Source organism: Halichondria panicea, chromosome 17 (genome assembly GCF_963675165.1).
Source record: "Halichondria panicea chromosome 17, odHalPani1.1, whole genome shotgun sequence".
Lineage (NCBI taxonomy): Eukaryota > Metazoa > Porifera > Demospongiae > Suberitida > Halichondriidae > Halichondria > Halichondria panicea.
Window position 1 is genome coordinate 4,603,555 of NC_087393.1, and position 17,735 is coordinate 4,621,289.

At 43.8% G+C, this 17,735-nt stretch overlaps 4 protein-coding genes across 5 annotated transcripts in view; 2 read left to right on the forward strand and 2 right to left on the reverse strand.

The window, feature by feature from the left end:
* LOC135351292 (integrator complex subunit 1-like) overlaps window positions 1-17,735 on the reverse strand; it is a 62,107-nt gene that overhangs the window by 10,674 nt on the left and 33,698 nt on the right. The window lies entirely within an intron of this gene.
* LOC135351300 (mucin-2-like) lies at window positions 356-2,773 on the forward strand. Of its 2 annotated transcripts, XM_064550272.1 has the most exons (5): window positions 356-447; window positions 593-1,152; window positions 1,210-1,419; window positions 1,476-1,694; window positions 1,969-2,773. In XM_064550272.1, exons 3-5 carry the CDS (start codon window positions 1,239-1,241, stop codon window positions 2,472-2,474), a joined length of 906 nt encoding a protein of 301 aa, XP_064406342.1. In that variant the 5' UTR covers window positions 356-447; window positions 593-1,152; window positions 1,210-1,238; the 3' UTR covers window positions 2,475-2,773. The 2 variants fall into 2 exon arrangements, with proteins under 2 accessions (XP_064406342.1, XP_064406343.1); XM_064550273.1 differs by lacking the exon at window positions 356-447 and having other exon boundaries at window positions 548-1,419.
* Window positions 9,336-13,549, reverse strand: LOC135351293 (uncharacterized). Its single transcript, XM_064550264.1, has 2 exons — window positions 13,275-13,549; window positions 9,336-11,336 (listed from the first exon to the last, which is right to left on the reverse strand). The coding sequence occupies exons 1-2, from the start codon at window positions 13,516-13,518 to the stop codon at window positions 9,481-9,483; spliced, it is 2,100 nt and encodes a 699-aa protein (XP_064406334.1). The 5' UTR covers window positions 13,519-13,549; the 3' UTR covers window positions 9,336-9,480.
* On the forward strand, window positions 14,558-16,949 carry LOC135351296 (mucin-2-like). Its single transcript, XM_064550266.1, has 4 exons — window positions 14,558-14,870; window positions 14,925-15,527; window positions 15,577-15,972; window positions 16,194-16,949. The coding sequence occupies exons 1-4, from the start codon at window positions 14,822-14,824 to the stop codon at window positions 16,733-16,735; spliced, it is 1,590 nt and encodes a 529-aa protein (XP_064406336.1). The 5' UTR covers window positions 14,558-14,821; the 3' UTR covers window positions 16,736-16,949.

The window sequence follows — 17,735 nt, forward strand, 5'->3', positions numbered from 1 at the left end:
GATTTTAAACTTTAGCTGTTAGATCTTCTTGAAATCCTCACCTATAACCGAAAAGGCACTAATGTATACAGGGAGTTGTAAGGTGCGTTCTGGGTGTGTATAGTTGACCATGTAATAGACATGCATGAACAGTCTTACATACTCAACATTAAATTTTAGTAACTGTTATGCCCACTTGGATACGAATTAATCTAGCACATATCAGGGTTAACCCAACATGCACCCCCAAACTGTATAATTTTTGATTCCATTCAAAGCATTCCAACTAACTGTGAAATAACAAACAAATCACGAGTACCAGAGATCCGGCATGCATGGATTGCACGAAATTACAAAATTGACAGTAAATCACTAAGTGGCCATAAGGAAAAGCTATCACGATGAACATGGTATCGACAGTGGCCGTCTTATTGCTCCTTGTTCTTGGATCATTGCAAAAAATTAATGGTGAGTATACACAATAGAATGGTGTACAACACACAAAAATACAGAACTTTTGTATGCTATACCTCAATCATTTGCAGAATTCTCCTAGCTACGTATGATATACCTATGTCTGAACACTTAATTGTATTTTGCCATTGTCATTCAGCCCAAGGAGATTGTCTTCTGACCAGTAATAGTAGTAGCGGTCCTCCAGATCACATGATACCAGGAGCTCCGTTCTTTACCACCCAGGCCATCATCATTAGCTACAAGTTTAACTGTTGTGGAGTATAGTCACGGAGTGGAGAGCCTTCGTACACAACAGTAATAACAGTCAAAATGACTCGTATCAGATCCTTTTCAGCGTGTGGAGACTCTCTCTTGTCACTGATGGCTGCTACATCTTGATCGGCTTTAACATTTTCGAACTCTTTCCTTTACCACCGACCAATTCTGTCTCTGCTGACAGAGGAATATTGGTTGGGGTCACGATGGAGAGTGAGAGGATTGAGGTCCAACCATGAGATGTGGTCGGGTTCTTACTCACGAATATCCAGATTGGTAACATCGAGTTTGCTAATGATTCTAACTACGAAAACGAAGATGTTAGGTATGCTGCTAATGACAAAGTTACGCTTCAGACACCAGCTTGCCCATTTCCAGCCCACCCACAACGTTATCTCAATTCTTCCACTAACCTGGCTCCATTCATTACAGCAACTATTGGTGAGTCATAATTTTATTATGTACGTATTTTCTAACTGATTTTGTTTCTCTCCGAAGTGAGTAAAGACTGTCCACACTCAGTAATAATGACACCTGCACCTTCAACCTCAATCGCCCCCCTCACACAAGTCACACAAGTCACATCCCTCACTGATGAACCAGACATAATGACACCGGAACCTTCAACCACAACCACCTCCCTCACACAAGTCACATCCTTCACTGATGAACCACACATTATATTTCCTGTCACTACAGCAACTGTTTGTGAGTCAAGTACGTACGTATTTGTTTTCTAAATGATTTATTTTTCTCTCCCAAAGTAAGCACAGACATAATGACAGTATCGCCCACAACCACCCCCCTTACTGAGAACACACCCCCTCCTGCCGCACTAGATACCACTAGCGTGGTGACAGGGTTTGTGACCGCTTTGATACTGATTATGGTCCTAGCTACGACTATAATTGTGGTTCTACTGGCTGTGGTTATTAGGATAAAGAAGAACAAGAGACCAAGTGTGGAAAAGAGTCACATAAACGGTGAGCTGTCATAAACAGTGAGCTGTTACAGTAGCCACAGTCTGAGGGGTTTTTGTTAAGCATTTTTGTGAGACCCTTTCATACATAATTATACTCACATGCAAATACACACGTAACTAGAATTCTAGACAATTAAACAGTCATACCCTAAACTGTGAAAACAAACTTTCTTATTTGGAATTATAGGGCCTATAAATGTTTTTCCAAGAGCGTGTAGATTGGAATTGTAACATACTCTAAAATTAATCTCTGGCCCCTCCCACACATTCAACAGATGACAAGCTTGAACGGTCGGTGAGCACAGCAACAAGAGTAACAGAGCTAGTCCCAACTGAAGAGCCCCTCTACAGTTGCATAGAGTCGACAAGTGACTATAGCCACATTTCTGTACGTACAAATAATCCCGAAATTGTTACAGCAAAATTGAAAGTTACACCTGAATCAGGTCTACGAACAGCGTTAAACGAAGCTTACGGAATGTTTGAAAGTATTGAAGTCTCAAAGACTAATACAGAATTAGAGTGTGCAGTTGATAATAACAAGACCGCAATGGAATGTGATGGACCAGTGACTGTCAGGAATGAAGCGTACGGAAGACTAACAGAGGATTCTGTAACAGGAGATGATTACTACGTGAACGAGGGAATGGGAGGGATAAATGAAGTAACCATGACAACAAACGAAGCATACGGCACAACCAAGCAACCACAAATGGCTAAGTTACCTACGACTATATTGCCAATCCTTCAGCTGTATCACATGATCCACCCACGATACTAAACCCGGCTTACGGTAATGTTACCATCACTAAAGATAGTGTCATAGCAACTGATGCTAACAAGTTGAGTGCAACAGCAGAAGTGACAATGACAAGAAATGAAGCCTACGTTGGAGTAAGACAGTCGAGTTCTGACAATGACCCCTCAATACCCACCACAGAGAATGAGGCATACAGTACAGTCCATAGTGTGACTGCATGAGAATGAACTTGAAACTTATTACTGCCTAAACTTAATACTAATTAGCAAGCAAACTCTATATCACGTTTATACAAGCATCTTGTATACGTACAATCTACCTGTAGCTATATTTACTATTGATATAAAGTGAATTGTTAACTGAAAGGTACAAAGTATAACCATGCATTATTCAAGGACATCACACACCGCACACAAAATCAGGAGTACACGTACGTACATGAATCTGACAAAACACAGCACATGCACATCCGTATAGAGGGAAATTGTTGCAAGTGCACATTTTCACTATTTGGCTCCAGAGCCCTCAGCAGAAAAATTAACAGTAGCTAAGAAGACCTTTGATTGGCCATAGTAACAATTATAATGATTCTATTGTTGTTTATCATACAAAGAGAGCTAATAAACACAAGCAATCAGGTAAGGTACCTTGTAGACTATCAAATAAAACACATAATTATACTCCTCATTATTTCAGAAGTGGTTACCTACCAAGATACCAATAGCGGGAACTATGAATACATCGACACTGCCCCGATAACTAGCTCTAGTACAGAGGTCCCTTCAACTCAAGAGCCCCTCTATACTACCATCGAGGAATCAACTGACTCAAACAGCAACCTAACTCAGAGCACAGTTCATAGAGATGTTATCACAACAGATGATGATTACTACGTGAACGAGGGAATGGAAGGGATAAATGAAGTAACCATGACAACAAACAAAGCATATGACACAACCAAGCAAGCACAAATGGCCCAGTTAACCTATGACTATGTCGCCAATCATTCAGCTGTATCACATGATCCAGATCCACCCACGATACTAAACCCGGCTTACGGTGATGTTACCACCACTAAAGATAGTGTCATAGCAACTGACGCTAACGGGTTGAGTGGGACAACAGAAGTGCCAATGATAAGAAATAAAGCCTACGTTGGAGTGAGACAGTTGAGTTCCGACAATTACCCCTCAATACCCACCACAGAGAATGAGGCATACACTAGTGTGACTGCTACACGTAACACTGAGACATAATCATGACTACGTTAGGAGCTTACTAACCGAGCACAGAACACATTAGAGTACATGGCATACAAATACGTAGCTACGTACATGCACACACTTGTGACACTTTACTTTGTAAAAATCTAAATATAATTTTAGTATTATAGTTAGTTGTATTTGAGAACTATAGTTAGTCTTAGTTGTATTGAGAACTAGTCTTAGTTGTATTGAGAACTACAGTTAGTCTTAGTTGTACATGTATTGAGAACTCGAAGAGTCTGTCGAGGTTAATTAGTGGTCGTGCAGAAGTCACACTGACCTATGGTTTTCAATACAACTAAGAAACAGTACTATATACGCCTGATCTACCATAAATGGAAGCAGTGCATGGTCAACTGTGGCAGTATCAGAAGCATAGTTCTATATAACACTACTCTTCCCAGTGACAAACTGATCTTATATCGTTCAATATGCAGAGACCTTTAACTGGAGACCAACAGAATGCAAACACGTGTATATAGACTCTTCCTTAAACATAGGCGTGTGCGTACAATCATTCATTCTTACTACAAGTATGTACAAGTTTGCTCTATTAATAGATGCTCCTATTTAGCTTTGATGGAAAAGGTGAGTAAATTACAAGAGTCAATATCAATCTCACTAACGTACACAGCTCAGAAATGTCTTCTGGGCATAAGAATTAACACATGCAGCTATATACTTGTGAGACTTTATTATTTTGTAAAGATCTTTACCGTATATGCGCTATGGTAATTGCAATACTAGTTTTGGCCTAAATGACAACACCCAATATATTAAGTGTTGGCTACTCAAAATAAAATTTAATTGGCAAAATTAATCAAAAACGTATATTGTGAGGTTTCTGGTAAAATGATATTGTCCACATTACTAATACATGCGTACACTATAGTACACTAGTAGTAAATGTGCATCAGATTCTGCATGCTACTGATATAGCTAGTACAAGTAAAAGAGTTTGTTGAATAAGATGCACTACATCATTTGCTTACTGGCTTTGCTCTACTGTCAGACTAATGGTAGGTGGATTAAGTGTGAAATCTTAAATATGATGTGTGATGGTTCTTTTTACAGCTCAGCAATGTCTTCGTGCAACTAATGGTGACAGGGATCTGCCAAACTTTGTCAGACCAGGAGGCAATAGCGTGCCACGGTTTCTAGTCCAACCAATCCAAGCCATCATCACTAGCTACAGGTTCAACTGCTGTGGAGTTGTGACTCAATGGAGAGCCCTTGTGGAGAACAGTGGTTCTGGACACTTTGATGATCAGGCTTACACCATCTTCTTCCAAGTGTGGAGACCCAACTCTCTCTCACCCGTGAACACTGATGGCTGCTACACGATGCAAGGCACTAACCATTTCCCATCCATTCCACTGTCTGATCCTGACACTGCTGACAGAGGAATAGTGACTGGGGTACCACTAGAGAGTGAGAGGATTGAGGTCCAACCAGGAGATGTGGTCGGGTTCTATCTGGAAAATAGTAGAGCTAATAATGATGGTATCCAGTTTGCTAGAAATAAAGACAATAGAGACAACACAAGTCCGTACACCAATGGACTGTTTGGTTTGCTACTGGTTTACTGACCCCTCGCCCTGAGGCAACTTGCATGTATCCTGTCGGCAAATCTCGTCTACTCAATTCCTCCACTAGCCTAGCTCCGCTCATCACAGCAACTATTTGTGAGTTCATTACAACACAATCAATTTTACGGTATTTATACTCTTTTATAGCAAAAACAGGCTGCCCTCCAAGGACAACTAAAGCCACTGCAACCCCAACAACCACAGCTGCCAACTCAGGTCCTACTACAGCAGCTGACAATATTGGAGGAATAGCCGTACCAGTTGGTTTAGTAATGATTGCTGTAACAATTACATTGATTCTATCGTTGTTTGTCATACACAAGAGAAGAGCTAAAAAACACAAGCAATTAGGTAAGATATACATTGCTTGAAGACTGTCAATTACAACACATAATAATACGTATTTCAGAAGTTTGAAGACTGTTAAATATCATTATTTCAGAAATGGTTACCTACCAAGCTACCAGTAATCAGTATGATGAAGACATCAACACTGCCCCGATAACTAGCTCTAGCACAGAGGTCCCTTCAACTCAAGAGCCCCTCTATACTACCATCGAGGAATCAACCGACTCAAACAGCAACCTAACTCAGAGCAAAGCCTGTGGAGATGTTATCACAACAGATGATGACTACTACGTGAACGAAGGAATGGGAGGGATAAATGAAGTAAAGATGACAACAAACGAAGCATACGACACAACCAAGCAACCACAGATGGCCCAGTTAACCTACGACTATATTGCCAATCCTTTAGCTGTATCACCTGATCCACCCACGATACTGAACCAGGCCTACGGTACCAATAAAGAAAGTGTCATTGCAACTGAAGCTAGCAATTTGAATGGGACAGCAGAAATAGCAATGATAAGAAATAAAGCCTACGTTGGAGTGAGACAGTCGAATTCTGACAATGATCCATCAATACCTACCACAGAGAAGGAGGAATATACACTATATAGTGTGACTGCTAACACTGAGTCGTATGACTACATTAGGAGCTTTGACTAACTGAGATCATGCAAAGTCATGCAGAACACATTGTAGAGTATTACATCATAGCAATCTATGATTACAACATGACATGCTAGTTGTACACACTTGTGAGACTTCATTTGGCATCACAAAAGTATTACTGTATACGTGCCTATAGATAGGATTGGATCAAATATAGAGTATTGTGACACCAGTTTGGTGTAAATGAATGACAACATCAAATGCATAGTGCAAGTGTGACAATCCACAATAAACATGAAAGATTGATGTAATTAAAAAACTGGAACTGAACCAACTTAGCAATATCTCTATCTACGTATAATTTTATTGTAGTAAAACGACTGTTGCACACATTTCATATGTATTGACAAGTGCTCATAAGACTCCTGCTACTGACATAGCTAGTTCAAAGGTATAGGAGAGTTGTTGAATAAGATGCACTACATCATCTGCTTACTGGCTTTGCTCTACTGTCAGACTAATGGTAGGTGGACTAAAACTGTTTCAGTGTGTATTGTTAAATATGGTTCCTTTATAGCTCAGAAATGTTTTCGTACAACTAATGGTGACAGGCAACTACCAAACTTTGTCAGACCAGGAGGTAGTAGCGTACCACGATTTGAAGATAATCCAATCCAGGCCATCATTACTAGCTACAAGTTCGACTGCTGTGGAGTGGTCACTGAGTGGAGAGCCTTTGTGGAGGGAAGTGGCGATGATCATTTTAAAGAGCAACCTTATACCATCTCCTTCCAAGTGTGGAGACCCAACTTCCCCTCACGTGTGAACACTGATGGCTGCTACACTATGCAAGGCACTAACCATTTCTCACCCATCTCACTTGGTGATCCCGGCACAGCTGACAGAGGAATAGTGACTGGGGTACCACTAAAGAGTGAGAGGATTGAGGTCCAACCAGGAGATGTGGTCGGGTTCTATCTGGAGAGTAGGGGAAATTCTGGTGATGGTATCCAGTTTGCAAGAGATGGAGAGGACGAATCCGTTTGGTATACTAATGCTACTGGTGTTATCACTGATAGTGGTTTAACATGTCCACTTCCAGTCGGCAAAGGACAAACTCTCAGCTCTTTCACTAACCTAGCTCCACTCATCACTGTAACTGTTTGTAAGTGTATGAGAATTATAACAATAGCAAATACGTTTACAAAGACTATACAATTCTATAGCAAGTGTTGCCTGTCCTATAACAACTCCAAGGACGACAACTGAGGCCACTGTAACCCCTCCAACCACTGCAGCTATAGCACCCACACCCTCTGGCAGGTCAGGTCCTATTACAGCAGCTGACAATGTTGGACTCTATGTGGGAATAGCAGTACCAGTTGGTTTAGTAACAATTACTGTAACAGTTATATTGATTCTATTGTTGTTCGTTATTCACAAGAGAAGAGCTAAAAAACACAAGCAATCAGGTAAGATACACTGTATTTGAGTGTCAATTAATCTACTGTACGTCAAGTAATAAACATGCAAGCCATGCACCCAATTAGATACCATTACCACTACGAAGTTATGTCACTCTAGGTATCGATGAGTACAGCTACCCATTACCGCAACGCTCCTTGGAGGGTGAGCCGGACCATGACTGAAGGCCGTTAATATGGATAGGAAGCCCCTCTAATTAATTAGAGGGGTGCAACCTCGCTAATTAGATAATGATGAAGCGTTTCTAATAATTATGATGCTCCCCTAATTAAGTACTTGGGGGTAAAGAGGTGGCCTAGCCAACAGTCATAGCCACGGCTCAGTCATGTCGTACTGACAGAGAAATGTATAGAAACCAAGGGAGGGTTGGGTGTGGGGCTTTAAACTCAGGTAGCTATAATCGAGCACGAGGTAGGTGTAGAGATAATTACGCATGCGCGTAAATGCTGGGCAGTACATAATGCAGTAGGCGGGGCAAGCGGAGTACATCGATTAACCTTGTTTAACTACCTTAAACATCATTTAATCTACTGTACGTCAAGTAATAAACATGCAAGCCATGCACCCAATTAGATACCATTACCACTACGAAGTTATGTCACTCTAGGTATCGATGAGTACAGCTACCCATTACCGCAACGCTCCTTGGAGGGTGAGCCGGACCATGACTGAAGGCCGTTAATATGGATAGGAAGCCCCTCTAATTAATTAGAGGGGTGCAACCTCGCTAATTAGATAATGATGAAGCGTTTCTAATAATTATGATGCTCCCCTAATTAAGTACTTGGGGGTAAAGAGGTGGCCTAGCCAACAGTCATAGCCCATCGGACGAATGTCCTACCCCCAAGGAATTAATACATCGATTGCGTAAAGGTAAGTATAGCAAAGCATATCATAATGGACACAAACTAATGTCAGTATTCTCAGACTAAGAACAAATACGTTTAGACACCGCTGCTAGAAGTTGTGAGGGAGTGCGAACGTAGGTGATATATGCAGAGCTTTTCCATCGCCCGAGGGTTTGAATCATGGAGTCCTCGACGCCGTTCAGTGAAGCAGTCGTGGCTGCGCCGATTCTAAAACTGTGGCCTGCGTACAGCGAACTGTCAATGCCCCGTGATGAAAGAGCCTTACGGAAGGAGGAGGTAAATTTGCATTTTGTGAGAAGTGCGCCATCTTGGTAATGGAAGAGTAGGCCTGGATTTGTACCGCGAATGGCCAGGTAGTTAAGGAGTGCTGCTACGGGACAAAGAGCGCTGCCGGTGCGCCCAACATGAACATCGACTCCTTGTCTGAATGGGTCTGTTTTGGATGCCTTTAAGTGCAGCCGAATAATGGACGGTTGCTGTGCATCGTTAACAGAGATATCTGCCAAGCAGAGATGGGCCGCGGGGTCGAAACAAGAGGGCGATGGGACAGTTATCTCACCAGATCGAAGAAACCCAAAGAAACATGTCAGAGAGGCAGCCCAGAGCATTACATTATCAAATGAGGGGTTATGGAAAGCGAGCTGGAGCTCCTGTAGTATCTTGGGTGTGATGGGAAGACGTGTTTTTGGTTTTGAGGCGGGGTCTTTGGACTGTGATGATTTGATGCCTTTGAGTACGTATGTGAGCTTTGGCATATCGGTAGTAAATGGGTCTGCGTGAGAGTTTATAATGTGGTAATACCTGATTCCGGATAGGTATGATTTAATGGTTTGGTGCTTTAAGTGTTGTGTGCCTAGGAAAGCTACAAATTGGGTGAGGATAGTTTCGGTAGTGGGGTATGGGGTGTGAGTAGAGCGATGGCAGAAGTTGAGGTACCTGCGATGGGCTGTTGTGTAGGAGGAGATGGTGCTTTTGGCGAGGGCGGCTTGAAGGTAGCGTTGAACATTGAGCTCCAGGCTGGGGATGTCCAGTCGAGTCTGGAGATTGTGAGCAGGTCGATTAGGGCGGGGGGGATAGGATCCGGGTTGGGGAGGGCCTGTGGTGAGAGGGAGAGAAAGAGTTGTAAGTTATTCCTGGACAGGGCGTCGGCGAGAATGTTGATTGAGCCAGGGAAATGAGTGGCTGTAAGGAGCAGATTATGCTTAGCAGTTATGAAAAACAGGCAGCGCATGAGGGGCATTGCTTCGCAATCTTTGCTTGTTCCCGTATTAATGATTGCTACGACGGCTTCGTTGTCGCAGCGGCAGAGTATCGATTTTCCCTGCCATTGAGCGCCCCAGACTGCCACTGCAAAGACAATCGGTAGGAGTTCTTTGGCAGTGATGTGGAGACCTAATGTAGTGTGGGACCATTTATATTGGAACCAGCGATCATTCCAGAAGGCGCCGCAGCCCCAATTCCCAGAGGCGTCGGAAGTGAGGATGATCTCAGGGTTTTCCCGCTGGTGGCTGCGCATCATGGAGAGCCCGTTCCAATCACCTATGAATTGTTTCCACCAGAGGATATCGGATCTTGCTTCGGTGTTTAGCCGGATGTGTGCTTCTCTGGGGCGGTTGTGAGAGGATTTCAGCAGGTCGACCAGGCGGCGAATGAAGGTGCGACCCGGTTTAATGACGATACTAGCGTCATGGAGGAGCCCTACGAGCGATTGCAGGTCACGTTTTAAACATGACCTTCGTCCGGCCCAAGAGGTTAGTGTACGCTGGAGCCGTGACAGTTTTTCTGCTGGGAGACGTAGCTGGAGGAGAGATGTGTCTAGTTCGATACCCAGGAAAGTGAGGCATGTGGTAGGGCCCTCGAGTTTTTGCAGGGCCAAAGGTAATTTCAGAATCTTGCAGGTATCGACGAGCAGCTGGAGGTTGGTTTGGCATTCGTGGCTGTGGGGTTTCCCTGTGGTGATAAAGTCGTCTAGGAAGTGATCTAGATTTGTAACCCCTCTTTCTAGGGCAATCCATTGGAGCCCGTCGGCTACAGCGTTAAATATCTTAGGGGCCGAGCGTAGGCCAAAGGGCAAGGTTGTGTCGATGTAGAGCTGGTTGTCCCACATCATCCCTAACAGATGGCGGTCATCAGGGTGAATCGGAACATTTCTGAAAGCATTTTCTATGTCTATCTTAGCTAACAGTGTGTCGCGTCCTGACAAAAGGATTCGTGGGATGATGTAGTCTACTTTTGTGTATGTCAGAGAGCAGAGCTGACGGGAGATACCGTCGTTAATGCTGTGGGATTTGGGGTGCGATAGGTCCAATATCAGTCGCCATTTTTCTGAGTGTTTTTTAGGTATAGCGCCAAGGCTGCTTGTGTGGACATATGGGTAGAGTGTTGGGTTAAGCGGGCCAACGAGTCGCTGTGCGCCGGTTTCGGCAAGGAGGGATTTTTTGATAATATCAGGGTGCTCGATGGCCGATGGGTGGTTGGTGGATGCTGAGCGGAGAGCGGTGTTAGTGTGGTCAAAGCCTATCCGGAAGCCATGGGCGATGCCGTGTAGTATGTACGATGCATAGTGTTGGTCGGGGTGATAATCTAGCCAGAGTTGCCATGCATCGTAGTTGAGCGGTGATGTAATGAGGGCTAAGCGGGGAGGCAAGGGCGGCGGTGCTGGGTTGATGTGAGAGGCAAGGGCGAGCAGGTCGGGAGTGTAGGGGTATAGTGGCGTCCCTGTGTGGGTGAAACTACGTAACATGCTTACTAATTACCATTGAACGTGTTGGACGTGTATAATCACGGCACATAATAATGGGGTAATCCGAAACACAAAGTGAAGCAATAATAATGAGGCAACGCAAATGGCATAATAATGAAGCGATAAGGGTAACGCAATAGGCATAATAATGAAGATAATGAGGGTAATGAGAAACGCAGCAATAATGAATAATGAGGCAACGCAAATGGCATAATAACGCAAATGGCATAATAATGAAGCGATAAGGGTAACGCAATAGGCATAATGAAGATAATGAGGGTAATGAGAAACGCAGCAATAATGAATAAGTAAGCACAGAGGGAAACACAACAATTAATAGTATGGGCAGGAGCTACGGGCAGGAGCTACTGGTGGCTTTTGTTGGGACAGTGGGTTCTCGGGTGTCCTTGGACGCCGCATACTGAACACTTATGAGGGTAGCGACAAGAGAGGCCATATTTGCAGTTTCCACCGGACATGTTATAGTTGATGCAGTAGTCCCCTGGTGGTCTGGGGCGTTTGGGGGCGGGTGGCAATAGGGACCGGGGTTGAGACGGTGGGTGTTGTGGGGGGAGAGGATCAGTGGGGATAGGGTACCGTGGACAGTCAAAGGTGTGGTTACCTCCGTCTACCTGACATATCGGGCACCACGACACAGGGTTGCCTTGTCCGGTAAAGGCGAGGGAGTAAAGCTGGGTGTTAATGGTGGACCACTCTTGGCAGTGAGTTGTGGCGGCCCATTTTCTGTACTCTGTATCGTAGTACAGCCAAGAGGGGTACCGGAATTTCTTGGCTGCCTTGACGATAAATAATTGATATGCTATTAATTCGGGTAAGGCTTGCGGGTGTCTGGACGAGAGGATTAGGATGTAGGTACTGTACAGCTGCACCCATGTGGCGATATCGATTATTTGCCTTTTTCGTTTCTTCTGGCTTTCCCAGCTACGCTGAGGGAAAAGGACGATTTGTGGGTCTGTGGTCGAAGAGCTGGAGCGAAGTTGATCGGGCAGCAGCTCCGAGAGGTCCGTGTACTGCCAGGAGAGGATCGTGTCGAGTAGTTTGGGGGGAATGGATGGAATGTCCGGGAAGCCCGCGAGAGGGTTGGTAGTGGGAGCAGGTGGGAGCGGAGCAGGTGGGGGCGCTGTGGGGTGGGTGGGGACCAGGGGTGGGGGTCGGATGCTGGCAGAGGGGGGCAGGAGCAGGGTTGGGGAGGAGTCAGCTTGGAAGGTAGGTAATCCAAGGGCGTGAATGGTGGCTGCGGACGGCATTCCGCTGTCTATGGTACCTGTGGGCGAGTGTGCGTCAGGGGGGGGGGGCGGGCTCGCCAAGTGATAGGTTGGCGGTATGAGCAGAGCAGGGCAGTATATTATAGAGCAGAGCGGTGGGCATAGAGTGGGCATAGAGCGGGCATAGAGAGCAGAGTAGGGCAGTATATTATAGAGCAGTACATTATAGAGCAGAGCGGTGGGCATGGAGCGGGCATAGAGTGGGCATAGAGCGGGCATAGAGAGCAGAGTAGGGCAGTATATTATAGAGCAGTACATTATAGAGCAGAGCGGTGGGCATAGAGTGGGCATAGAGTGGGCATAGAGCGGGCATAGAGAGCAGAGCAGGGCAGTATATTATAGAGCAGTACATTATAGAGCAGAGCGGTGGGCATAGAGTGGGCATAGAGTGGGCATAGAGCAGGCATAGAGAGCAGAGCAGGGCAGTATATTATAGAGCCGTACATTATAGAGCAGAGCGGGCATAGAGTGGGCATAGGGCAGGGCGGGGCAGTATATTATAGCAGGGCAATATATAGTATGGGGCAGAGCGGGGCAGTATTTTATAAGTTGTTATTGTAGGGTGTAGGCTGTTATAAGCAATATGGGTGAGGGCAGGGCAGGGTGGGCAGTAAATGTAGGACTCACGGTGATGAGGCTGGTGGGTCTGTTGAGCTGCAGCCAAGGCCTGCTCGAGGGTGGAGAGTCTTTCGTTGAGGGCCACCAGGTCGGCGGATGTGTCCCTCGGTGTAGGAGAGATGGAACCAGAGGGAGAAGACATCTTTAAACTCAGGTAGCTATAATCGAGCACGAGGTAGGTGTAGAGATAATTACGCATGCGCGTAAATGCTGGGCAGTACATAATGCAGTAGGCGGGGCAAGCGGAGTACATCGATTAACCTTGTTTAACTACCTTAAACATCATTTAAAAACACACATACATATTATTTTATTTCAGAAGTGGCCTACCAAGCTACCAATAGTGAGCACAATTATGAAGACATCAACACTGCCCAAATAATTAGCTCTAGCAAAGAGGTCCCTTCAACTCAAGAGCCCCTCTATACTACCATCGAGGAATCAACTGACTCAAACAGCAACCTAACTCAGAGCAAAGTCTATGAGGATGTTATTACAACAGAGGACTACTACTACGTGAACGAAGGAATGGGAGGGATAAATGAAGTAACCATGACAACAAACGAAGCATACGGCACAACTAAGCAACCTCAAATGGCTCAGTTAACCTATGACTAATTAGTGACCTTTTGACACTGGCATTCCTCCTCTGATCTACTCTTGATTGTGTATGACATGCTACAATGACCGTGGGCAATAAGAGCTACGAACATATGCACACTCCTGGTACTGCATTGCATAATTTTCTACATCTATTTTGCAAGTATTTTAACTAAGCTATGTATAACATATACCGGGTAATTTCCAAGGGTCAAAACATTCGTGGTCGAGCAATATTTAGTCAGTCCGTGGGTTATAATTTCCTGGCTGTGTGTGCATGGTAAAGGTGACCTTCATTCGTGAGTAAAATATTCCTGCTCAGAGTTTCAAACACTAAAACAACGAAAATGTTGCGCCCCATCCCCCTACTGAAAATTACCCCTATACACAGTGTATACCCAGCACCACATTCAGTATAAGCAGACGTGCAAAGTGAATGGAAGCCGTGGGTGGCAGTATATATATGCATAGTTCTGTTGCTACTGCCATTCTGCCCAGTAACAAACTAAACAAACATGATATCTCACACAGTTCAATAAGCAGATCCTTTTCTACGGAAACCATACTGACAAAATTTAGTGTCTGAGAAATACAAACAACATGTGTAGGAAGTGACGTGTAGGACTTCCCCAAGCCTTAATTGGTGTGACCGTACAAGCTTCTTCTATTGATGCTCCTATATAGTTTTGGTGGAAAAGGTGAGAAAATTAAAAGAGTGCATATTACATAATCAAATTTACCGTGTGTGCTATAGATAGCTTTGGCCAATTATAGTACATGGATTCCACCATTTTTTTACATCATACAATGCATTATAGTGAAAGTGTGGCTACTCAGAATAAACATGAAGACTGCCAAATACGTTAAAACAGCAGGCCTAAACCAACAAGAGTATATATATTAAACAAATGATATACCGGTAGCTATAGTACAGGATAGGAGAGTTGTTGAATAAGATGCACTACATCATCTGCTTACTGGCTTTGCTTTACTGTCAGACTAATGGTAGGTGGACTAAAACTATTTCAGTGCGCATCGTTAAATATGGTTCCTTTAAAGCTCAGAAATGTCTTTGTGCAACTAATGGTGACAGGGATCTACCAAACTTTGTCAGACCAGGAGGTGGGGGAGAGCCACGGTTTCAGGTCAACCCAATCCAAGCCATCGTCACTAGCTACCAGTTTGACTGCTGTGGAGTTGTGACTCAATGGAGAGCCTTTGTGGAGAGGAGTGGTGGTGCGTTCTTTCAGGATCAACCTTACACCATTTCCTTCCAAGTGTGGAGACCCAACTCCCCCTCACCCGTGGACACTGATGGCTGCTACACTATGCAAGGCACTAACCATTTCCCATCCATTCCACTGTCTGATCCTGACACTGCTGACAGAGGAATAGTGACTGGGGTACCACTAGAGAGTGAGAGGATTGAGGTCCAACCAGGAGATGTGGTCGGGTTCTATCTGGAGAGTAGTAGAAACGATGATGATGGTATCCAGTTTGCTAGAGATTTTAACAACACAAGTCCGTACACTGACGAGGCAGTTTGGTTTGCTACTGGTTCACTGACTCCTCGCCCTGAGGCAACTTGCATGTGTCCTGTCGGCACATCTGGTCTACTCAGTTCCTCTACTAACCTAGCTCCACTCATCACAGCAACTGTTTGTGAGTTCATTACAACACGATCAATTTTCTGGTAATTATACCCTTATAGTAAACACGGGCTGCCCTATAACAACTGCAAGGACAACTGAAGCCACTGTACCCTCTACAGCCACAACTATAGCACCACCAACCCTACACACCTCACCCACACCCTCACAAACCCTTGACACGACACAAGACCGCAACCCAGGTCTTACTGAAGTCACGGTAACCTCTACAACAACAACTATAGCACCACCAACCATACACACCTCACCCACACCCTCTCAACCCCCTGGCATGACAACAGACGGTAACTCAGATCCTACTACAGCAGCTGACGATGTTGGACTCTATGTGGGAATAGCAGTACCAGTTGGTCTAGTAATGATTGCTGTAACAATTATATTGATTCTATTGTTGTTTGTCATGCACAAGAGAAGAGCTAAACAACACAAGCAATCAAGTAAGATACAGTGTACCGTATTACAAGAATATTTTGCGGGCCATTGCGGAGCAGAAAAATTGAACTTTTGTGATATAACTATTGTGTTCTGGCAAGGATTGTGTGTATTTACCAGTTTTTATTGTTGCGCATTGATCAACCAATTACTTGATACTCGCAAAACATTCTAGTAATACGGTATTTGAAAAACTATCAATTAAATCACGTTTTCATTATTTCAGAAGTGGTTCCCTACCAAGCTACCAATAGCGGCAACTATGAAGACATCAACACTGCCCCGATAATTAGCTCTAGCACAGAGGTCCCTTCAACTCAAGAGCACCTCTATACTACCATCGAGGAATCAACTGACTCAAACAGCAACCTAACTCAGAGCAAAGCCTATGAGGATGTTATCACAACCGATAATGACTACTACGTGAACGAGGGAATGGGAGGGATAAATGAAGTAACCATGAAAACAAACGAAGCATACGGCACAACCAAGCAACCACAGATGGCTCAGTTAACCTGCAACTACATCGCCAATCCTTTAGCTGTATCACATGATCCACCCACGATACTAAACCAGGCCTATGGTACCACTAAAAACAGTGGGACAGCAGAAGTGGCAATGGATAAGATAAGAAATGAAGCCTATGTTGGAGTGAGACAGTCGAGTTCTGACAATGACCCCTCAATACCCACCACAGAGAATGAGGCATACACTAGTGTGACTGCTAACACTGATCCTGAAGAAGCTTATGACTATGTTAGACCATAACATATATATATCTTTTTTCTGTATGTAGCTATCGAACAATGTCGGTACCCAAAAGATCACAGCATGCAGTAGACTTCAATTACAGTATAGCAAAAAACATAATTATAGATTAACTTGTGTTAACTATGTACTTTGTTATTTATAACTCAACCTATAATTTATGCACGCATAGAATTGTGCAATGTAAATAATGTATGTCATCATCAGTTGTGATGTGGTACTCAGATTAACTACCGTGTGTTACACAATATTTAGTGAGCATCAATAATTATGCGTACTTTATCAAACATTGTAGTAATACAGTAACACACTGATTAAGTTATTGTGCCTCATAATTACGTATGTCGATGGCTTAGCGACTAATAAGCATGATACTTGTGCAATTAAGCCAAAACAAGAAAAAAAGGAGTAATAATTATTGCAGGAACAATTATGTACAAAGACTATTATAAATCAGACCAAGCTTATGTATCTTCCGCAATGGTGTACTCGTATGATCATAACTGCTATTTAACGTACTGACACATAATTAGAACACATTGGTACCGTATTACTGGTGGTGAAAACCTTTGCGAATGAGCCAAATCAGCAGAAATATTGACCTTCGGCGATTTAACTATTGCGTTCTGGCAAGGATCGTGTGTATTTACCAGTACTAATTTGGGTTTTGTGATTTTTTTTGTTGCAAATTGATCAACCCTCGCAAATTGAGCATATGTTTTGATACTCGCAAAACATTCTAGATGACATGATACAGTGACCGTGTACAATAAAGGAGTTATACAGCATATTGCATAATCTATTTGCATGGTATTTAACTAAGATGTATAAACGTATAGCGGGTTAGCTTCTGGGGGTCAAAACATTCATGGTTGAGCAATATTTAGTCAGTCCGTGGGTTATAATTTCATGGCTGTGTGTGCACTGTAAAGGTGACCTTAATTCATTCGTGAGTAAGATATTCCTGCTTAGAGTTTCAACCACGAAGACCACGAAACAG

Bases quoted from the DNA above. Each gene is read 5' to 3' on its own strand.
- LOC135351293 (XM_064550264.1), bottom strand. From the start codon at position 13,518: ATGTACTCCGCTTGCCCCGCCTACTGCATTATGTACTGCCCAGCATTT. The intron at 11,337-13,274 runs GTGAGTCCTACA...TCACCCACACAG, and splicing joins GACCCACCAGCCTCATCACC to GGACGCCACTATACCCCTAC.
- LOC135351300 (XM_064550272.1), top strand. From the start codon at position 1,239: ATGACACCTGCACCTTCAACCTCAATCGCCCCCCTCACACAAGTCACA. The intron at 1,420-1,475 runs GTGAGTCAAGTA...TCTCTCCCAAAG, and splicing joins TGTCACTACAGCAACTGTTT to TAAGCACAGACATAATGACA. The intron at 1,695-1,968 runs GTGAGCTGTCAT...CACATTCAACAG, and splicing joins GGAAAAGAGTCACATAAACG to ATGACAAGCTTGAACGGTCG.
- LOC135351296 (XM_064550266.1), top strand. From the start codon at position 14,822: ATGCACTACATCATCTGCTTACTGGCTTTGCTTTACTGTCAGACTAAT. The intron at 14,871-14,924 runs GTAGGTGGACTA...GTTCCTTTAAAG, and splicing joins GCTTTACTGTCAGACTAATG to CTCAGAAATGTCTTTGTGCA. The intron at 15,528-15,576 runs GTGAGTTCATTA...ATACCCTTATAG, and splicing joins ACTCATCACAGCAACTGTTT to TAAACACGGGCTGCCCTATA.